Source organism: Heterodontus francisci, chromosome 24, assembly GCF_036365525.1.
Source record: "Heterodontus francisci isolate sHetFra1 chromosome 24, sHetFra1.hap1, whole genome shotgun sequence".
Lineage (NCBI taxonomy): Eukaryota > Metazoa > Chordata > Chondrichthyes > Heterodontiformes > Heterodontidae > Heterodontus > Heterodontus francisci.
In genome coordinates, this window is record NC_090394.1 from 49247757 (window position 1) to 49266072 (window position 18316).

Here is an 18316-nt window from a genome sequence, read left to right on the forward strand (position 1 = left end):
ATCCGCAACTCCACCAACCTTTGTGTCGTCCGCAAACTTACTAATCAGACCAGCTACATTTTCCTCCAAATCATTTATATATACTACAAACAGCAAAGGTCTCAGCACTGATCTCTGCGGAACACCACTAGTCACATCCCTCCATTCAGAAAAGCACTCTTCCATTGCTACCCTCTGTCTTCTCTGACCGAGCCAGTTCTGTATCCATGTTGCCAGCTCACCTCTGATCCCGTGTGACTTTACCTTTTGTACCAGTCTGTCATGAGGGACCTTGTCAAAGGCTTTACTGACGTCCATATAGATAACATCCACTGCCCTTCCTTCATCAATCATCTTCGTCACTTCCTCAAAATACTCAATCAAATTAGTGAGACACGACCTCCCCTTCACAAAACCATGCTGCCTCTCGCCAATAAGTTCGTTTGTTTCCAAATGGGAGTAAATCCTGTCCCGAAGAATCCTCTCTAATAATTTCCCTACTACTGACGTAAGGCTCACCGGCCTATAGTTTCCTGGATTATCCTCGCTACCCTTCTTAAACAAAGGAACAACATTGGCTATTCTCTAGTCCTCTGGGACCTCACCTGCAGCCAATGAGGATGCAAACATTTCTGTCAAGGCCCCAGCAATTTCTTCCATTGCCTCCCTCAGTATTCTGGGGTAGATCCCATCAGGCCCTGGGGACTTATCTACCTTAATGCTTTGCAAGACACCCAACACCTCCTCCTTTTTGATAATGAGATGACTGAGACTATCTACACTCCCTTCCCTAGGCTCATCATCCACCAAGTCCTTCTCTTTGGTGAATACTGATGCAAAGTACTCATTTAGTACCTCGCCCATTTCCTCTGGCTCCACACATAGATTCTCTCCTCTGTCCTTGAGTGGGCCAGCCCTTTCCCTAGTTACTCTCTTGCTCTTTATATACGTATAAAAAGCCTTGGGACTTTCCTTAATCCTGTTTGCCAATGACTTTTCATGACCCTTTTAGCCCTCCTGACTCCTTGCTTAAGTTCCTTCCTACTGTCTTTATATTCCTCAAGGGATTTGTCTGTTCCTAGCCTTTCAGCCCTTACGAATGCTTCCTTTCTCTTTTTGACTAGGCTCACAATATCCCGCGTTATCCAAGATTCCCGAAACTTGCCAAACTTATCCTTCTTCCTCACAGGAACGTGCTGGTCCTGGATTCTAATCAACTGACGTTTGAAAGACTCCCACATGTCAGATGTTGATTTACCCTCAAATAGCCGCCCCCAATCTAAATTCTTCACTTACTGCCTAATATTGTTATAATTAGCCTTCCCCCAATTTAGCACCTTCACCCGAGGACTACTCTTATCCTTATCCACAAGTACCTTAAAACTTATGAAATTATGGTCACTGTTCCCAAAATGCTCCCCTACTGAAACTTCGACCACCTGGCCGGGCTCATTCCCCAATACCAGGTCCAGTACGGCCCCATCCCTAGTTGGACTATCTACGTATTGTTTCAAGAAGCCCTCCTGGATGCTCCTTACAAACTCTGCCCCATCCAAGCCCCTAGCACTAAGTGAGTCTCAGTCAATATAGGGGAAGTTAAAATCACCCACCACTACAACCCTGTTACCTTTACATCTTTCCAAAATCTGTCTACATATCTGCTCCTCTACCTCCCACTGGCTGTTGGGAGGCCTGTAGTAAACCCCCAACATCGTAACTGCACCCTTCCTATTCCTGACCTCCACCCATATTGCCTCGCTGCATGACCCCTCCGAGGTGTCCTCCCGTAGTACAGCTGTGATATTCTCCTTAACCAGTAATGCAACTCCCCCACCCCTTTTACATTCCCCTCTATCCCGCCTGAAGCTTCTAAATCCTGGAACATTTAGCTGCCAATCCTGTCCTTCCCTCAACCAAGTCTCTGTAATAGCAAATACATCATAGTTCCAAGTACTAATCCAAGCTCTAAGTTCATCTGCCTTACCTGTTATACTTCTCGCATTGAAACAAATGCACTTCAGACCACCAGTCCCGCTGTGCTGCGCAACATCTCCCTGCCTGCTCTTCTTCTTCGTCTTACTGGCCTTATTTACTAGTTCCCCCTCATTTATTTCATTTGCTGTCCTACTGCTCTGGTTCCCACCCCCCTGCCACACTAGTTTAAACCCTCCCAAGTGACGCTAGCAAACCTTGCAGTCAGGATATTTGTGCCCCTCCAGTTTAGATGCAACCCGTCCTTCTTGTATAGGTCCCATCTGTCCCTGAAGAGATCCCAATGGTCCAGATATCTGAAACTCTCCCTTCTACACCAGCTGTTCAGCCACGTGTTTAGCTGCACTGTCTTCCTATTTCTAGCCTCACTGGCACGTGGCACAGGGAGTAATCCCGAGATTACAACCCTAGACGTCCTATCTTTTAACTTTCTACCTAACTCCCTAAACTCCCCCTGCAGGACCTCATCACTCTTCCTGCCTATGTCATTGGTACCGATGTGTACCACAACCTCTGGCTGTTCACCCTCCCCCTTCAGAATGCCCCCTGTCCGTTCAGAGACATCCTTGACCCTGGCACCAGGGAGGCAACATACCATCCTGGAGTCTCTCTCACGTCCACAGAAGCGCCTATCTGTGCCCCTGACTATAGAGTCCCCTATAACTATTGCTCTTCTGCACTTTGTCCCACCCTGCTGAACAACAGTGCCTCCCATCCACTGGCCAGGCTATCCATTTGGTTGGCTGCCAGGCAGGAGGTGTCCCAATAAATTTCCAATGGGTGACCACCATTAAGATCAGCAAGGTCTCCAAGTCCCACACCTGGACATGTTTCTCGGCCAATCCTTGCTGAATCATACTCTCACCGGCTTCCTGTTAATATCAGGGCCATTGTCCTCAAAGTTAATCCACCTCCATGAGGGTCGGGAGAGGGTTAGGGGAGGTTAAGGATTTAAAAATGGGGAATGTAATCGCAACAGGCAGAACATTGCCCTTTTCATGGCAGCAGCTATCAGGGCATTCCAGTTTCCTGCCAGGGAGATGTCTCATGACACCACCAGCTTCGGTCATGGGTTCTTGCCGCCTGATTCAGTCGACTCCCAGTGGCTCCTGACTGGATAAGTACCTTGGGTTCTTTTTAACTGCCTATCCACCCAGTTTCTGCCTGGTAGGTAGGGTTAAAATTGCCCCCTCGGATCTTCCCATCTGCTTAATTTCTGTTTTCAGTTGGCTACATAAAAACAATATAAAGACACTGTGAAGGATGGCTTAGCAGATAAGCAAAGAACCATTCAAAGCCAGTCAGAAACCTCGACAAACATATTTTTCCCATGTCTAGTTTCTAAGTGTGCTTTTCTATACCGAGTTTAATATATTAATTTAATAGTTATTTTTATATACAACAGAACAAACATTACACTTATGCAAAAAGCAAAATACCACAGATGCTGGAAATCTGAAACAAAAACAGAAAATATTGGAAATACTCAGCAGGTCTGGCAGCATCTGTGGAGAGAAAAACAGAGTTAATGTTTCAGGTCGATGACTTTCAGTGTTCTGATGAAAGGTCAACAACCTGAAACATTAACTCTGCTTTTCTCTCCACAGATGCTGCCAGACCTGCTGAGTATTTCCAGCATTTTCTGTTTTTGTTTCAGATATTACAGTTAGCTGTGTTACAACAGTCTAAACTGCTGAAAGGATGCATTAAAGTGTGATGAACACTTAAGTAATTTTCTATTAAAATTACTGAGATAAATTAACTCGGCCTCAGTGGCACAGGAGCCCTTAAAAAATAGTATGGTTTTTACTTAACAATTTTGAAAATCCTGAATTTTGATAATGTACTCACTAATTGCAGGCCCATGGGTCGCCATACCTTCTCAGTCCTGAAATACAGAAGTACACGAGTAATCATCAACTCCTTATTTAGATACCTGCACATTGCACAACCCAGTGCTCCAGAATAGCATCTGCTGTTAAAGTTTATACGCAGCCTTGTGCATACGATAATAATAAGGGATTGTGAAAAACAGCCCCATCGGCAAAACTTGCTACTTAGGAGTGGGAAAGAGGTGATATCGGATTAGCTGTCCTTTATACACTGTGCCAAATTTTCCATGCTATTGAAATCATTGGGAAGGAAAAGCAGGCAGTTAATTGGGCCTGGAATTTTCTCATAATCGTTCCCACTCTGCTAACGTAACTTGGTAGGAAGTGTGGTGAAATCCCCATTTACATGTATTAACGAAGTTTCCACAATACTTCCGATGAAGTTACAGTGGATGCAGCCTTGAGGAAATTCATGGTCATTCAGCAGCATTGTGGCACAATTTGAAGTGATCAACCTTGACAAATGGACTATTATGGTTTTGGCTTTCTCCTAATCCTTCAGTGTTGCGGGCAGGACAAAGTGGCAGTTTCCATTTGCAGTGCCAGTTTCCTATGTTGCCCTATCCTTACTCACACCAAGTCCCATTCGCCCATCATCTCTGCTCGCTGACCTCTGTTTGTTCCTGGTCTGGCAACACCTCAATTTTAAATTTTTGATCCTTGTTTTCACATCCCTCCATGGGCTTGCCTCTCCATGAAAAGGTCAGCATTTATTGTCCATCCCTAGTTATTCTCAGAAGGTGGTGGTGGGCCGCCTTGAAGATCCTGGGATGCACTCATTATTGCAAGTTTCACTTAGGTTCCGTCAGAAACATGCAAAAGCCACTGATCTCCCCCCCCCCCCCACCAACTTTCCCCCATCACATAGCTATCCTGCAAACAACCAAGCATCCCTTTCACAGCCCCCATTGCTTAGCATCAATTCTTGTATTACCAATCATCACAAATGAAAAGGTCACTTGCCAGCCAGCCAGCAAAAATGGGCAACACGAGAAAGGAGTAGAAAGAAATAATGGGCTGAATTTTACAGACCCCGGCCCCCCCCCCCCCACGACATCGGGGGTTGTGGCGGGGGTGGGGGAGCCGGAAAATGCTTCCGGGAGAGGGCTGCCACGCACCCTGAAGCCATGAGAGCCCAGCCCGATATTGCCAGCGTCAGCGAGGCCTCATGGTGGCCCCCCTGCCGCTCGCGACGGGACTACCATTAACATATGTAAATAAATTTAAATCACTGCATTAATTACCTTTACGTCCCTGTCGTCTGTTGCGGTCTGATATTCCTGCTGGTGGCCGGCACTCCCGTGCCTTCAGATTCCCATCTGGGGAACCATGACATAACATTGGTGGGGAGAGGTAACAGGTACGTTTCTCAGTGTGGGGAGGGGGAGCGGGGTTGAACTAATATCATTGGTGTGGGGGATGGTGGGAAGGTTTATAGTGTAAAGTTTATGTACTTTGTGGGGATGGCAAAGGTCAGGTGGGCAAGGAAAGTGTTTGGGGGAGGCGAGAGAGCAAGAAATTAATTTAATTGTTAATGGGGGGGGGGTGGGAGTGTGGCAGAATAAATGAACTTAATTTTTTAAATTACATTTTTGTTTAATTATGTAAATTGAAAGTTAGGGCTTACACATTTATAAGCATTCTCCTAACCCAACAACCACAGTTTCAGTCAGTATATATATATATATGGGCACAAGTGAATCCCCAGTTAATGCCCGACACCTGTATACAAGTAAACACAATTAATACACAATTAACAGATACCCTTGTGTAACTATAATTTACACTTACACTTTATTGCATCTGTTCTGTTCAACTTAAATCATGTAAATGTTTCACTTATCGTCTAGTGCTTTAGTGGATTAATAAATTTCTTGAGAGATTTAAAAGCATGCTTACTATAATAAAATTAGCCGCTAAATATATATTAATATAATTATCAAGAATATTGAAAAACCTACAATAACAATACACTACTAAAAATGAATGGCAAAGATTACAACAAAAAACCCGACAAAGCCTATTCTCAAATTGCAATGGAGCACAATGAGGAATTGACTTTCTAACCTTTAATTTGCAATATTTACAAGCCCCTTCAGTGCCTGTTTAACATTTCTATTTACGTGCCACAGAATAAGCTAGAAGAAAGAAAGATGAAGCCCAAAGAACCAGAAACAAAGGCAATCACAGATAACTCAGTAAAAATTCAGCTTAAGTTCCAGTGACATGAGGGAGAGTTTATTAAACCGATGTACATACAAATTCTGTCTGCATCAAACCAATACTGAATATTTAATCCTAAACGAAAGTTACATCATACCAAAGTGAACAGAGCCTCTACGTTTCTGTGTTGTTGAGATACATAAGAATGAACCAGATGGAGTTCTGATAGTAAAGCAACTGGAAGACAATTTTTTTTAGCAAAATGCACCATACCCTATTGTCCTTGTAGGAATTTTAGGTCATATGTGGCAAATAGGACTTCTATTACATACATCCTCCTAATCTAGAGACCAGGAGAAGGGGAATCAAATGGATGGGTTGTTCCTATTCAGTACTGTGAGACAGTGTTACACGAAAAACAATGTGGAACTGACCATGATAAAGGGACTGCAAAGTAACTTTAAAACAGAATGCTGTTCAGGAATTAATAGCTGCCATTGAAAGAAAAGCTATTGATTTGCAGCACTCAAAAATGTACATATTTCTACAACTCTTAAAAATAAACCGTTAAAAGAATTTCCATTCATTATCTCTGCATCTATAAGACCAGATGGCTGGAGTATGCTACAATGCAGTTACAGCCTTTGTATCCCAGAGATTGGGTATACACCTGGAACAGAATTGTTCCACCGGGCATTTTTCATCCAGAAATTTGTTTCAGGAAGGAATCTTTCAAAACCTTTGTCAGAACAACAGAACATTGTGTCATGCTTTCCTTAAAACTATGAAATATACAGAATGTAACTGTTCCCACAGTGAATGCATGAAACACCTCCCCTGTCCCAGATTAGTGTGTTTCAGAAAAGAAGTAAATTCAGTTTTTCCTGCTTGTATATTAAAGCTCTTCAATATAGTTTCTTCCATCCATTCAAATTTAAGGAGTGATCCTTAAATTTTTTTCAAATCTGATTTGATATTCTGCCACAACACAAGCTTGAAAGGTGCCAGAGAAATTAATAATTCAAGATAAAAGTAAAGTCAGGACTATTGACAGAGCATAAATGCTGCGTTTTCTCAGGAAGGTGGGCTTAAAGTAACTGTCATTCTAAGTTCTATGGTTCAAAGTCTAGCCTGGAACACCAGTAAAAAGTAATAGTGGGACTAAACATGAGGACCACTGGTCCTTTTCTTACTCTAGATTCTAGAAAGTTCTACGATTCATCTTCACATTATAGCAACTGAAGGAATCTATTCTAAAAATAAAGTGATGAGAGGGCTGTCCTATGATGAGAGGCTGAGTAAATTTGGCCTATACGCTCTTGGAGTTTAGAATAATGAGAGGTGGCCTCATTGAAACATACACGATTCTGAAGGGGCTTAACCTGAGAGGTTGTTTCCCTTGGCTGGGGAATCGAACACAGGGGCACAGTCTCCGGATAAGGGATCGATCATTTAGGACTGATATATGGATAAATTTATTTAGTCAGAGGGTTGTGAATCTTATGAATTGTCTACCCCAGAGGGTTGTGGATGCTCCATCGTTGAATATATTTAAGGCTGGGATAGACAGGTTTTTGTTCTCTCGGAATCCAGGGACACAGGAGCAGGTGGAAATGTGGAGTTGAGACAGAAAATCAGCCATGTTCATATCAAATCGTGGAGCAGGCTTGAGGGGCCATATGGTCTACTCTGTTCTTATTTCTTATGTTCTTAGATCTGGGGAATTCTATTTTATTAAGTTGCCCTTGCTGTTCGCGACAATCATGAATCCTTAAATTGTGACACAAAACATCTTATTTTAGTTATTTTTCTTGAAGGCAGTGAGTGATTCATGCTAGGTTTTTGTTCTACAGAAGCCAACAGATCTACCAAAAGTCCCACATATGTCTATTCCACACATGTACACTTAACTGGTGAATTCATTTAGTATAGACACATCACAGTCAAGCCCAATCCATCCTCATTGAAAGTCTATGCATTAACATTTATCAACAATATTCAATTCTTCTTCACTCCTTCTACCAGCCCAAGGACATTGAAGCTAACTGTAGCTTCCCTACTGCTGGTCTGGATTAAATAAACTAATCTAGCAACATCGGAGTCTGAAACTTGAGCTGCCCTGATCTGTATGCTTAGTCACACACTTTCCTACTGAAAGCTGTGACGTTCTAACGGTATGTTGCATGGGCAATTTTCTGCTTAATTCCACTAATGTTTTATGGTGATTTTTTTTTTAACCTCAGAGCATTTAAAAAAAAACCTGTTTTGATATGCACCTTATCATGAATTGCATATTTCAGGAGATTCACCAGGATGTTGCCTGGGCTGGAGCATTTCAGCTATGAAGAGAGACTGAAAAGGCTAGGGTTGTTTTCCTTAGAGCAGAGAAGGCTGAGGGGGGACATGATTGAGGGATACAAAATTATGAGGGGCATTGATAGGTTAGATAGGAAGAAACTTTGTCCCTTAGCGGAGGAGTCAATAACCAGGGGCATAGATTTAAGTTAAGGGGCAGGAGGTTTAGGTGGAATTTGAGGAAAACTTTTTTCACTCAGAGGGTGGTTGGAATCTGGAATGCACTGCCTGAAAAGGTGGTAGAGGCAGGAACCCTCACAACATTTGAGAAGTATTTAGATGAGCACTTGATATGCCATAGCATACAAGGCTATGGGCCAAGTGCTGGAAAATGGGACTAGAATAGTTAGGTTTTTGATGGCCAGCACAGACACGATGGGCCGAAGGGCCTGTTTCTGTGCAGTATGACTCTGTGACTCTAATTTTAAATGTATTAGATCAGGTCATGCACAAAACACATACGCTGTCCCACCTATCCAGTGCTACATTTTTATTACCTCCATTAACTATATATGTCCAGAATGGTCACAGCATAATGTCTTCTCAGTTGCTAAATATAAACTGCATATAGCATTAGACTCAAGTTTCTGGCATTGTTTACCACATAACTCCTGGATATTTGTAATATTTTTAGTTGATCATGAAGAAAGGAAAACAGAAGACAGGAAATTGACATTATTTTATTAACTTTATTTTAATTAAACCTGTTTACATATTTCCTAAATTCATGGGTAAAGTGTGTCGATTTTATTCCTTGAGTAACAGGTTTACACTTAGCAGATGTGGCTTTCCTGGACAGCAGCCACATAATGTCTTGGGATTTTCTGTTTTCTGAGAAACATAATTTGATATGAAAGGAGTCACTTCACAGAAATAGCTGCTGTATAATAGTTTAACTGTGCTCTAATGCCTCTATTGGAGCCTTTTATCTGCTACAAGTGTCCCAGTAACTTGAAAGAAAAGATGTTTGGATTGATTTCTCTTGATTGTGTTATCACTAAATTTGTTTGCAATCCTCACGCACCCATGAAGGAAGGCAGATGATGGCAAGTCAGTACCTTATTGCCCAGCTTGAGGCAGGCGATGACTGACCAATAGAATGCAATGATCCTTCCCACCATCGGAGGCAACCCGTGGTGCCCTTCCCGGATGCTTATCTATAAGACCTGCACAGTGCTGTATGGCAGCGAAGCCAGGACAACCTGCACCTACCAAGATAAAAGGCTCAATAACTTGCATCTTTGGTGTCTACAATGCATCCTCGGCATCACGTGGAAAGACAGTCACCAGTCATTCCGAGAGCCAACATGTCAAGCATGCTAGTGCTATTCAAGCAAAGAAGGCTTCGCTGTCTTGGGCATGTGCTCAGGATGAAGGTTGGTCGCATCCCCAAAGATATGCTATACGGGGAGGTAGCCTGTGCCAAGAGACCAGCAGAGCGCCCAAAGCTCCGATTCAAGGATGCTGTCAAAAGAGACATAAAAGCCCTCAACATCAATCATGACAAGTGGGAAACTCGAGCTGATGATTGACGCAAATGGTGACAGCAGCTCTGGGCAGGAATTGACCGCCATGACGACATGTGGTTTTGGAAGCTCCAAAGCAGATGCCAGCTCTGCAAACAATGCATCAGCAGAGATCATCCCACACCACCAGCAAGGGACAACTTCATGTGTGGCAGACTTTGCCTTTCCAGAATCAGCTTGTTCAGTCATTAAAAGAAATACAGCAGATGATCTCACCTGACCTCACCAAAGTTCTGAGGCTGCATTCCCGTCATCTCTCACAGCTGGAAGGATGCCAATCGGCAAATTTGTTTGTGATGTACATTCCAAGAAGAAACCAATATTATTGACAGATTTGTATACAGTAAAATATTTAAATGTATGTAAAGTTGTATACTTCAAACCTATACACTCACGTTGAATTAAGTCTATAAACTGGTCAATACATTGTTGCTATTGATTTTACTGCTGGAAGAGCTTTAAGAACATAAGAAATAGGAGCAGGAGTAGGCCATTCAGCCGCTCGGGCCTGCCCCGCCATTCAATAAGATCATGGCTGACCTGTCCCAGGCCTCAACTCCTCTTTCGGGCCTGCTCCACATAACCCTCGACTCCCCGAGATTTCAAAAATCTTTCTACCTCCTCCTTAAATCCATTAGTGACCTAGCCTTCACAACTCTCTGAGGTAGAGAATTCCAGAGATTCACCACCCTCTGAGAGATGAAATTCCTTCGCATCTCAGTTTTAAATGTGTGCCCCCTTATCCTGTAACTGTGTAGTTGTTATTGGTGATCACTGCAACATTTTTATTTCACTCTAGCAACTGTGATAATATTAAAGCTATAGAAACACAATCAGCCTGCTTTTAGAAATAGATATTTAATTCCAATCTATTTAAGTTATTCTTTGAATCCTGTTTTGTTAATTCTTAATGGATGCTTAAATTACTTGTTGCATTGAACTGTGACTCAGATTAAACTGGGAGAGAAAATAAAAATAAAATGAGAGGGGATTAAATAAAATTACAAATACTCCAAAGTCTGACAGTCATTGTAACCCTCTGCCACTCCAGCGTCCCGCAGTCATTATTGACTCTAAGACATTCATAACGCTTTTAATGAGCAGCGCTTTAATTCATGATTGAAGCCGGTAGTATTGTCCCACTTGTTTTGTTGAATTAACCCAGAAGACGTTGCTGGGTAAGTCATAGTGCAAAAAGATTAGTAATGTGTCTTGCAAGGAAATAAATTGCAATAACTGTGTAAGAAAAATCATTTGTTACAAATTATTTAAAAAATGGGTTTCAATCATAAGTCGACTTTGTAAACTTAAAAAATGCTTGATATTTTCTCGTTTTCCATGTCCACAAAATTTCTCTCCTCTCCTTATTGACATAAGGTCCCAAAAGTGCCAGCACCTCTCTGGTGCCTCATCTAATTGGCCATTCTTTAGGTAGAAGGGTTTTGTCCAACCTTGTCATCCACTCATGCAATTCCAGCATGCACTGCTGGATATCAATTAAGCATGGGACTACTGGCCTTTCTCCTTACTAAGCTGTGGAGCTGAACCTATTTGTCATGCCTCAACTGGTCTGGCTAAGATCAGATCACTCAGCACAGAGACAGACCACACGTGGGACCTTTGTATGGATCAGTTACCTACCACTTGAGGCAGCTCTTTCATTGGGGACCTGTAGTCTTGATTTTTAGATATTGTAGTGGATTTAATTTAAAGGTAAGTCTAAAGTGTAGAATTTCTATTGTACAAAATGATGTGGATTAGGAACGTTCCAGAGAGCATTAAACACAATTTAAATAGACTTCAGATGCTATTTAAAAGTATGTATAGAATAAAAGAACGATTTCTGTGTTCATTTCTCTACTACTAGATGCTACCAGTGTATTTTACAGCTATTGTAAATAGGATCACTACATAATGAATGAGAGACACTGGTGGCAATAAAATGTTGTAAAATTAGCTATAAAGGAAAAAAGAAATCTGAAGAACACATTGGCACTTTCATATATGTCACAGACGTGCAGTTTCTAGCAGTAGTCACTAGATGGCAATCAGGAGTGAGAACCAAGGCTGAGGTAAGCATTTAGCTGAAACTGAAGCTGGAGTCTACTGGTTTCCATTAGTACCATACCAGCCCATGCATTTGCCCACTATGAGTTCTCCATCTGTCTCTTAAGGAAATGTAAATGTGGTGTTGTGTAATATCAGGTTATTTTTAGTTTTATGCATACCTGTGATTTGTATTTCTGTTTTGCTCCATTGCTATTCCAGTGACATAGGTAAGGAGCTAGATCGAAGTACATTCTATAGTGCTTCCATTGGCTTAATGGGACCGACCTGGGGCTGATCCTCAAATGCCTGACCATGGAAATCCCTCAGAGTATGCAGCAGTGCGCAGCCAATAATGCTGCCCCTCCACCTCCACAGCCTCCCATCCTAATTATATTCTATTACAAGAAGTGCCTGCGTGAAGAATTGATATAAATAACATTACCTAGAAAGCTACAATATCTGTTACATGTTTGCATAGCTGAATAAAAGATTTACCAAAAAAAAGATTTATTTTCATTGGTCTTGTAGTCAGCATTTTTGGCCTTGAAATGGTGCTTTAGGGTATTGTTGTACGAAGGCTACATACGCTCTTCTGAAATTCCTATCTTCTCTGCTCCATTAGAGAGCTAACTTATTTGTTCAACAGGGTCTGTACATCTGTATCTAAGGGAATAATAACAAGGTTTTAAAGTATTCAAATCTTTAAGGTTAAAAGTATCAGTAATAGAATGCCAATATAAACATATTTTGTGAAACCATGGCATTTACATTTTGAGCCAAACTTAACAACAGTCAGCAGAGTGGGAAAACAGTTGCACCTATGGAAACTTGTGCTCCTATAGTTTGTGAGTTATGATTCATGAGATTATGTGGAGGTCAGTGATCTACTCTTCTCATTAACAACCAAACAACATAGTTACCTTTGCCTCTGATGGCAAGATCCTTTGTATTTATAAGTTGCATTGGGGGCAGTAGTTGATCAGCAGGTTCCTGTTGAAACAACTTCTCTTGTTGGGTCTCTGACCACCTGGTTGCATTGCTACTGCCACCAGTGATAGCACAGTTAAGTAAATGTTGCACCACGGTCTGCCATAGCAGAATGAGTTAGTCTTTCAAATTGCCATTTCATCTCCCACCCCACACATAAACAAGGTAATTTCCCCTCACAATAAAGTTCATACAAATCGGTGGCTGGATTGAAAACCTTAAATATAATGATGGATATTACGCGCCCGCTGCCGGGAGCGAGGGCAGGCGAGAAAAACGGACCACGCGCCACAATGCCGCCGTGACATTGCGCGTGGCAGTCAGTTTAAATATGCCAGTCGGCCCGCGCACCATTGCCCCCCCCCAATCACATGGTGGGCTCTCCGACACCGGCAATGGCATTAACTGTCTGTGCGCAGGCACTGGCACCATTTTTCAAGGACAGCCAGCCCTGCCGGCTACTTTACATTTTTAAAGTGAACCACCCCACCCCTACAATGTTACTATCAAAATCCTATTGCCCGTTTCCCACCCCCTCAATAACAATAAAATTAATTTTTTGCCCTCCCCCCTCCACAACACTTACCTCGCAACATGACCTTCTCTCCACCCCCCACCCCAAACTGAACAAAGTGCACAGGTCACCCCCTTCCCACCATCCCCTACACTAATGATGCAGATTTGACCCCGTGACACCCCCACCACACTGAAAATCTTATGTTCCCCCGCCCCGCCCCACCCCACCCCACCCCACCACTGTGGCGCCTACTTTCCCCAGACAGGAAAGTGAAGGCGCGAGTGCCATCCGCCGCTCTGAAGATCGCGGCCCAACCATCAGATCATAGATAAGTTTATTTAAATTTATTCATTTAATTAATTGACATTTAAATTAGGGTCCCGTTGCCCAGCAGCAGGGAGGCCACCACAGAGCCTCGTCGCCGTCAGTAAGATTGGGCCAGCCCTCCCATTGTCTGGCTCCATGGCGGGCCACTGCCAGAAGGATGTTCTGGCCGTCCCAGCCACGGAGCTCGCTGTAAAATCCCGGCCATTGTCTGTACTGATAGGTGTAGTTTTGTGCAATGTGAAAACACAAGTATTATTGGTTATGCGTTTTAAACCGCAATGCAAATGTTTCAGTAAGTATTATCAAAACATTACAATAAATGTTAAGTGACCATTGTGTTTCATTTTGTAAAGGATCTCGATATGTTAGTCAGCCTGCTAACAAGAGGGATGTGGATGTCGAATTTGATGGACCATTAATGAAAACTGAAGTACCGGGTCCAAAATCTCGGGTATGTCAATTATGCAGCATTCTGAAACCATATCAAATGACTCTTTGGGAATTGGTAGAAACATTGTCACAGTATTGTACTGCACACCCATTTTCTTGATGGTTTGCAGTCATCAGTGATAAAAGACTCTCATTTCGTGTGTCTAATTTGTTATTATCACATTTAAAATAGCAATCAGATGAAAGTCAGTGTTTCAATCTGTCAAGTGTGAATCTCTAATAATTGTTCTAAAACTAATTTGAATGCACATCCTATTGTGCAAAGATACCTGGAGCACATTGATTAATACAGTGATATGAGGTCATTGATTTCATGTTCCTTTTGTTACTTGTGCCAGTTCCAATTGGTCATATGTATTTTTTAACTAATTTTCTGCTGCCCCAAACTCTCTTAAAGTTGCTGAATCCCTGATTTAGGGTTCTGTATGTTTTTCACATATTGTGGAGTCCATAAAGCCAATGAAATACACTGATGAATCAACTTTGAAAGATGTCAACATGGTGGAGCTTCGCGACCTCCACACAAACATACATCATAATTCATGTATGATCCTTAGGCATCATCAGGCTATTTGACTGCTGGGACATCACAGATACATTTGATCCTGTCTTTACCAGATATTCACACAAGGTACTTGTGTGTGAGGGAAGGACATTAAACCCTAGCTAATTTTGCCCTATACATAGCCAAGAGGTACTGAGGCCTCCCTGACACCCCTAACACTGTTACAACTGAGATCAGCTAACTCAGCTGAGGCAAGGACTGAACCTGGAGTTTTTATGGTCTATACACTCCAGAAATTCATTGGATAAATTTGTTGGACCATTGAAGGAACTGTTAAATCACCTATTCATGTAACGGGTTTGATTTTAACAACGGTGGAACCAGTGCAAGGTTTTTGTTCCCACTTTGTGGATCTAGTTGAGATCTTCTCCCAATCTTAGTGAAAGTCTGGAAAGGGAGCTGTGTTTTTATGATCTCTTATGACATTGTTGAAACATGTGAAAATGTTCCACACAATTAATTACTTTTTTAGAATATTGTAGCAAATATGACAGCAACATCATCGCAATGAAAAGAATACCCAGCACATACTGGTTGAGGGAAAAATGTTGGCTAGAAAGAATTCCCTGCTCCTCTTTTATTAGGGCCTCCTTGATCAGGCAGACATTACAGGCTAGACTGTGGCTTTGTGTGGGTCTTGAAGCAACAATCTCTGACCCAGAGGCAGGAGTGTTACCAACTGAGCCCAGCTAACATACTCTTAATGTCAGCATTGCTCAAAGCCTGTCTGTAACCAGGCACAATTTGGCATAAATAACAACAGAAAATGCTGGAAATACTCAGCAGGCCAGACAGCCTCTGTGGAGAGAGGAACAGAGTTAATGTTTCAGATCGATGATCATTTATCAGAACTGGGAAAAGTTAGAAATGTAATAGATTTTAAGCAAGTGAAAGGGAGGAGTGTGGAAAAAGGAACAAAAGGGAAGGTTTCTGATAGGGTTGAAGGCAGGAGAGATTAAATGACAAAAGAGTTGGTGATGCGGGGCAAAAGGAGTGGTAATGGGACAAGTACAGAAACAAAAGATGTATCTAGAGGAGGTGTGAATGGCAGAACGATGAACAACTTCCGTCTGAAAGCAAAACCAAAAGGAAGCGAGAGTGGAACCATAATCAGGCAAAAGGTTGGTGGGGGCAGATTGTGGTCTGAAATTGTTGAACTCAGTGTTGAGTCCAGAAGGCTAATCGAAAGATGAGGTGCTGTTCCTCAAACTTACATTGAGCTTCATTGGAACAGTGCAGGAGGGTGAATGCAGAGAGGTCAGCATGACTGCAAGGTGCAGAATTAAAATGACAGGCAACCGGAAGTTCGGGGTCATGCTTGCGGACTGAACAGATGTGTTCCGCAAAGTGGGTTTCCAATCGGCGTCTGGCCTCCCCAGTACAGCAGACCACATTGTGAGCAGCAAATACAGTATACTAAATTGAAAGTAGGACACTGTTTCACTCGCAAGGAGTGTTTGGGGCCTTGGATGGTGAGAAGGGAAGAGGTAAAGGACAGGTGTTGCATTTCCAAGGAAAGGTGCCATGAAAAGGGGAGGGGGTGCTGGGGGTGATTGAGGAGTGGACCAGGGTTTCACAGAGGGAACAGTCCCTTCAGAATGTTGAAAGGGGAGGGGAAGATGTGTTCAATGGTGTCATCATGCTGGAGGTGACAGAAATAGCAGAGGAAGATCTGTTGAATATAGAGGCTAACGGCGTCGAAGGTGAAGTCAAGGGGAACCCTATCACGGTTCTGGGAGGGAGGGGAAGGGGTGAGAGTAGAAATGTGGGAAATAGGAAATAGGCTGAGGTCACCATGGTAGGGGGGAAAGACTCAGTTGAGGGAAAATGAAAACATATCAGAAGCCCTGGTACGGAAGGTTGCATCATCAGAGCAGGCTGCCAATTTCACAGACCTGATGCTAAATGCTGCCAGCCATTTCATTTAGCCTCTCACAGCACTCTCAGTTGGAGGCAGCAAGTGAAATCCTGGTCAATGAGGGCACCACTGCCTTTGATGACAAGAACACAGATTGTTTATATTACAGATTTTCTTTCAACAATGCTATTGAAGTTTTAATAACATTTAAGATTTTGTTATATGTTATAACAAATTTTGGGTCTGCTCTAGATATTCCCTTGTGCTATGCATCACTTGTCTCTCCCATAAGTAAAGATATGAGCATTTATGACCAGTTTTATTTTCACCACCTGACAACTAAACGCACAGTAGTTAAAATCTGCAGCGCTTGCCTGCTGCTGCTGCTGCTTCTGGACAAGCACACCACTTGTGATGCTGCAATCTTGCCCAGGAGTAAAATTTGAGGACAATATTTGTAGAACTTGGGAGAGGACAGAAAAAGTTTCTGCTCCTCAGTGATATTCAGTGAGCCATAGTGAAAGTACGCAATGCGGATAACTTTGTTGTGATGTTCTCTGCATTCACAATGCATCAGCACTCACTTTCGTGCCTTACGCATGAAGAATGGTCACATGGTTGTGACCAGAGTGCTGCCAATGCCTATGAAAAAGGAGTCTGTGCTTGCAGAATTGATGGGGAAATGCTGTGTTATTTCAGATTTTTGTTGTTTTCTCCGCTGCGATTTTGTCTCAACTGTCTGATTTTTGTGTGTCTGATTATTTACAGGAGTTAATGAAGAAGCTGAATGAGTTACAGGTGAGCTGCCAAATGTTATGTAACATTACCCATAATAATTTGTTTACTTGGGAGAACTTTGGAACCTGGGAAACTTTCATGCAATCATCAGCTGTTGATGGGAACATCTGATGTGAAGCAAGAATGTTGCACTGAAGTGTCATGTGGTTAAATCATCTGAAGCTGTAAAGAACAAATTGAATTATTGCTTTTAGAATCCATTTATTTCTTCTCACAAAAATTTGCTTCATCTGCCACAAATCACTAAGGACTACAACCATTCAGATTTGACAACCATGCAGTGAATTTTTCTGTCTTCTTGTTTTTAATGCTGTAATCATATTACAGAACAGCTTCAACAAGTCAATTGATAATATTCCTGAAGACTTCTGGTGGGTGGAATTGCCCAAGCTGTTTAAGGCTGATTACTCAACACCATCATGGATAAACACTTTTACTGTTGTTTTAAGTCACTAGTTTGGGACTTTGCTTTGTTGAGGAATGTTCATACAGGTCAGTGAGTGAAAAAGAAAAACACTGCATTGTATATGGACAAACTGAGTAGCTCACTACTGATGGCGAGTAAAGGTGGCAGACTGTGCGACTCATGGGACTGCTGCCTCCAATGCCAATAACAAAACTGCATTCTTCCAGTCAGTCTTGGAACCCCTGTAGGCAGCAGTAATACCGCACTTAACTATGCAGCTGTTACTGTTTGGGCTTTTTAAACTGTTGTTGCTGATCCAGCAGTTATAGCAGCTGCCCATAATGTAGGCTGTGCCCCTTGTGATCAGTTAGTGTACATGGTAGGAAGTATAAGGCAGGGATAACAATTGCCAAATTTAGCAATTCGAATTTGCATAGAATTCTCACTAGTTC

At 42.3% G+C, this 18316-nt stretch overlaps 1 protein-coding gene across 2 annotated transcripts in view; it reads left to right on the top strand.

Moving 5' to 3' along the window:
• Positions 1 to 18316, top strand: part of abat (4-aminobutyrate aminotransferase) — a 276368-nt gene that overhangs the window by 145374 nt on the left and 112678 nt on the right. For both annotated transcript variants that reach the window (XM_068056126.1, XM_068056125.1), the window contains exons 3-4: positions 14141 to 14238; positions 17429 to 17458. In XM_068056126.1, coding sequence (XP_067912227.1) covers positions 14141 to 14238; positions 17429 to 17458 — 128 coding nt within the window. The remainder of the gene's footprint in view (positions 1 to 14140; positions 14239 to 17428; positions 17459 to 18316) is intronic.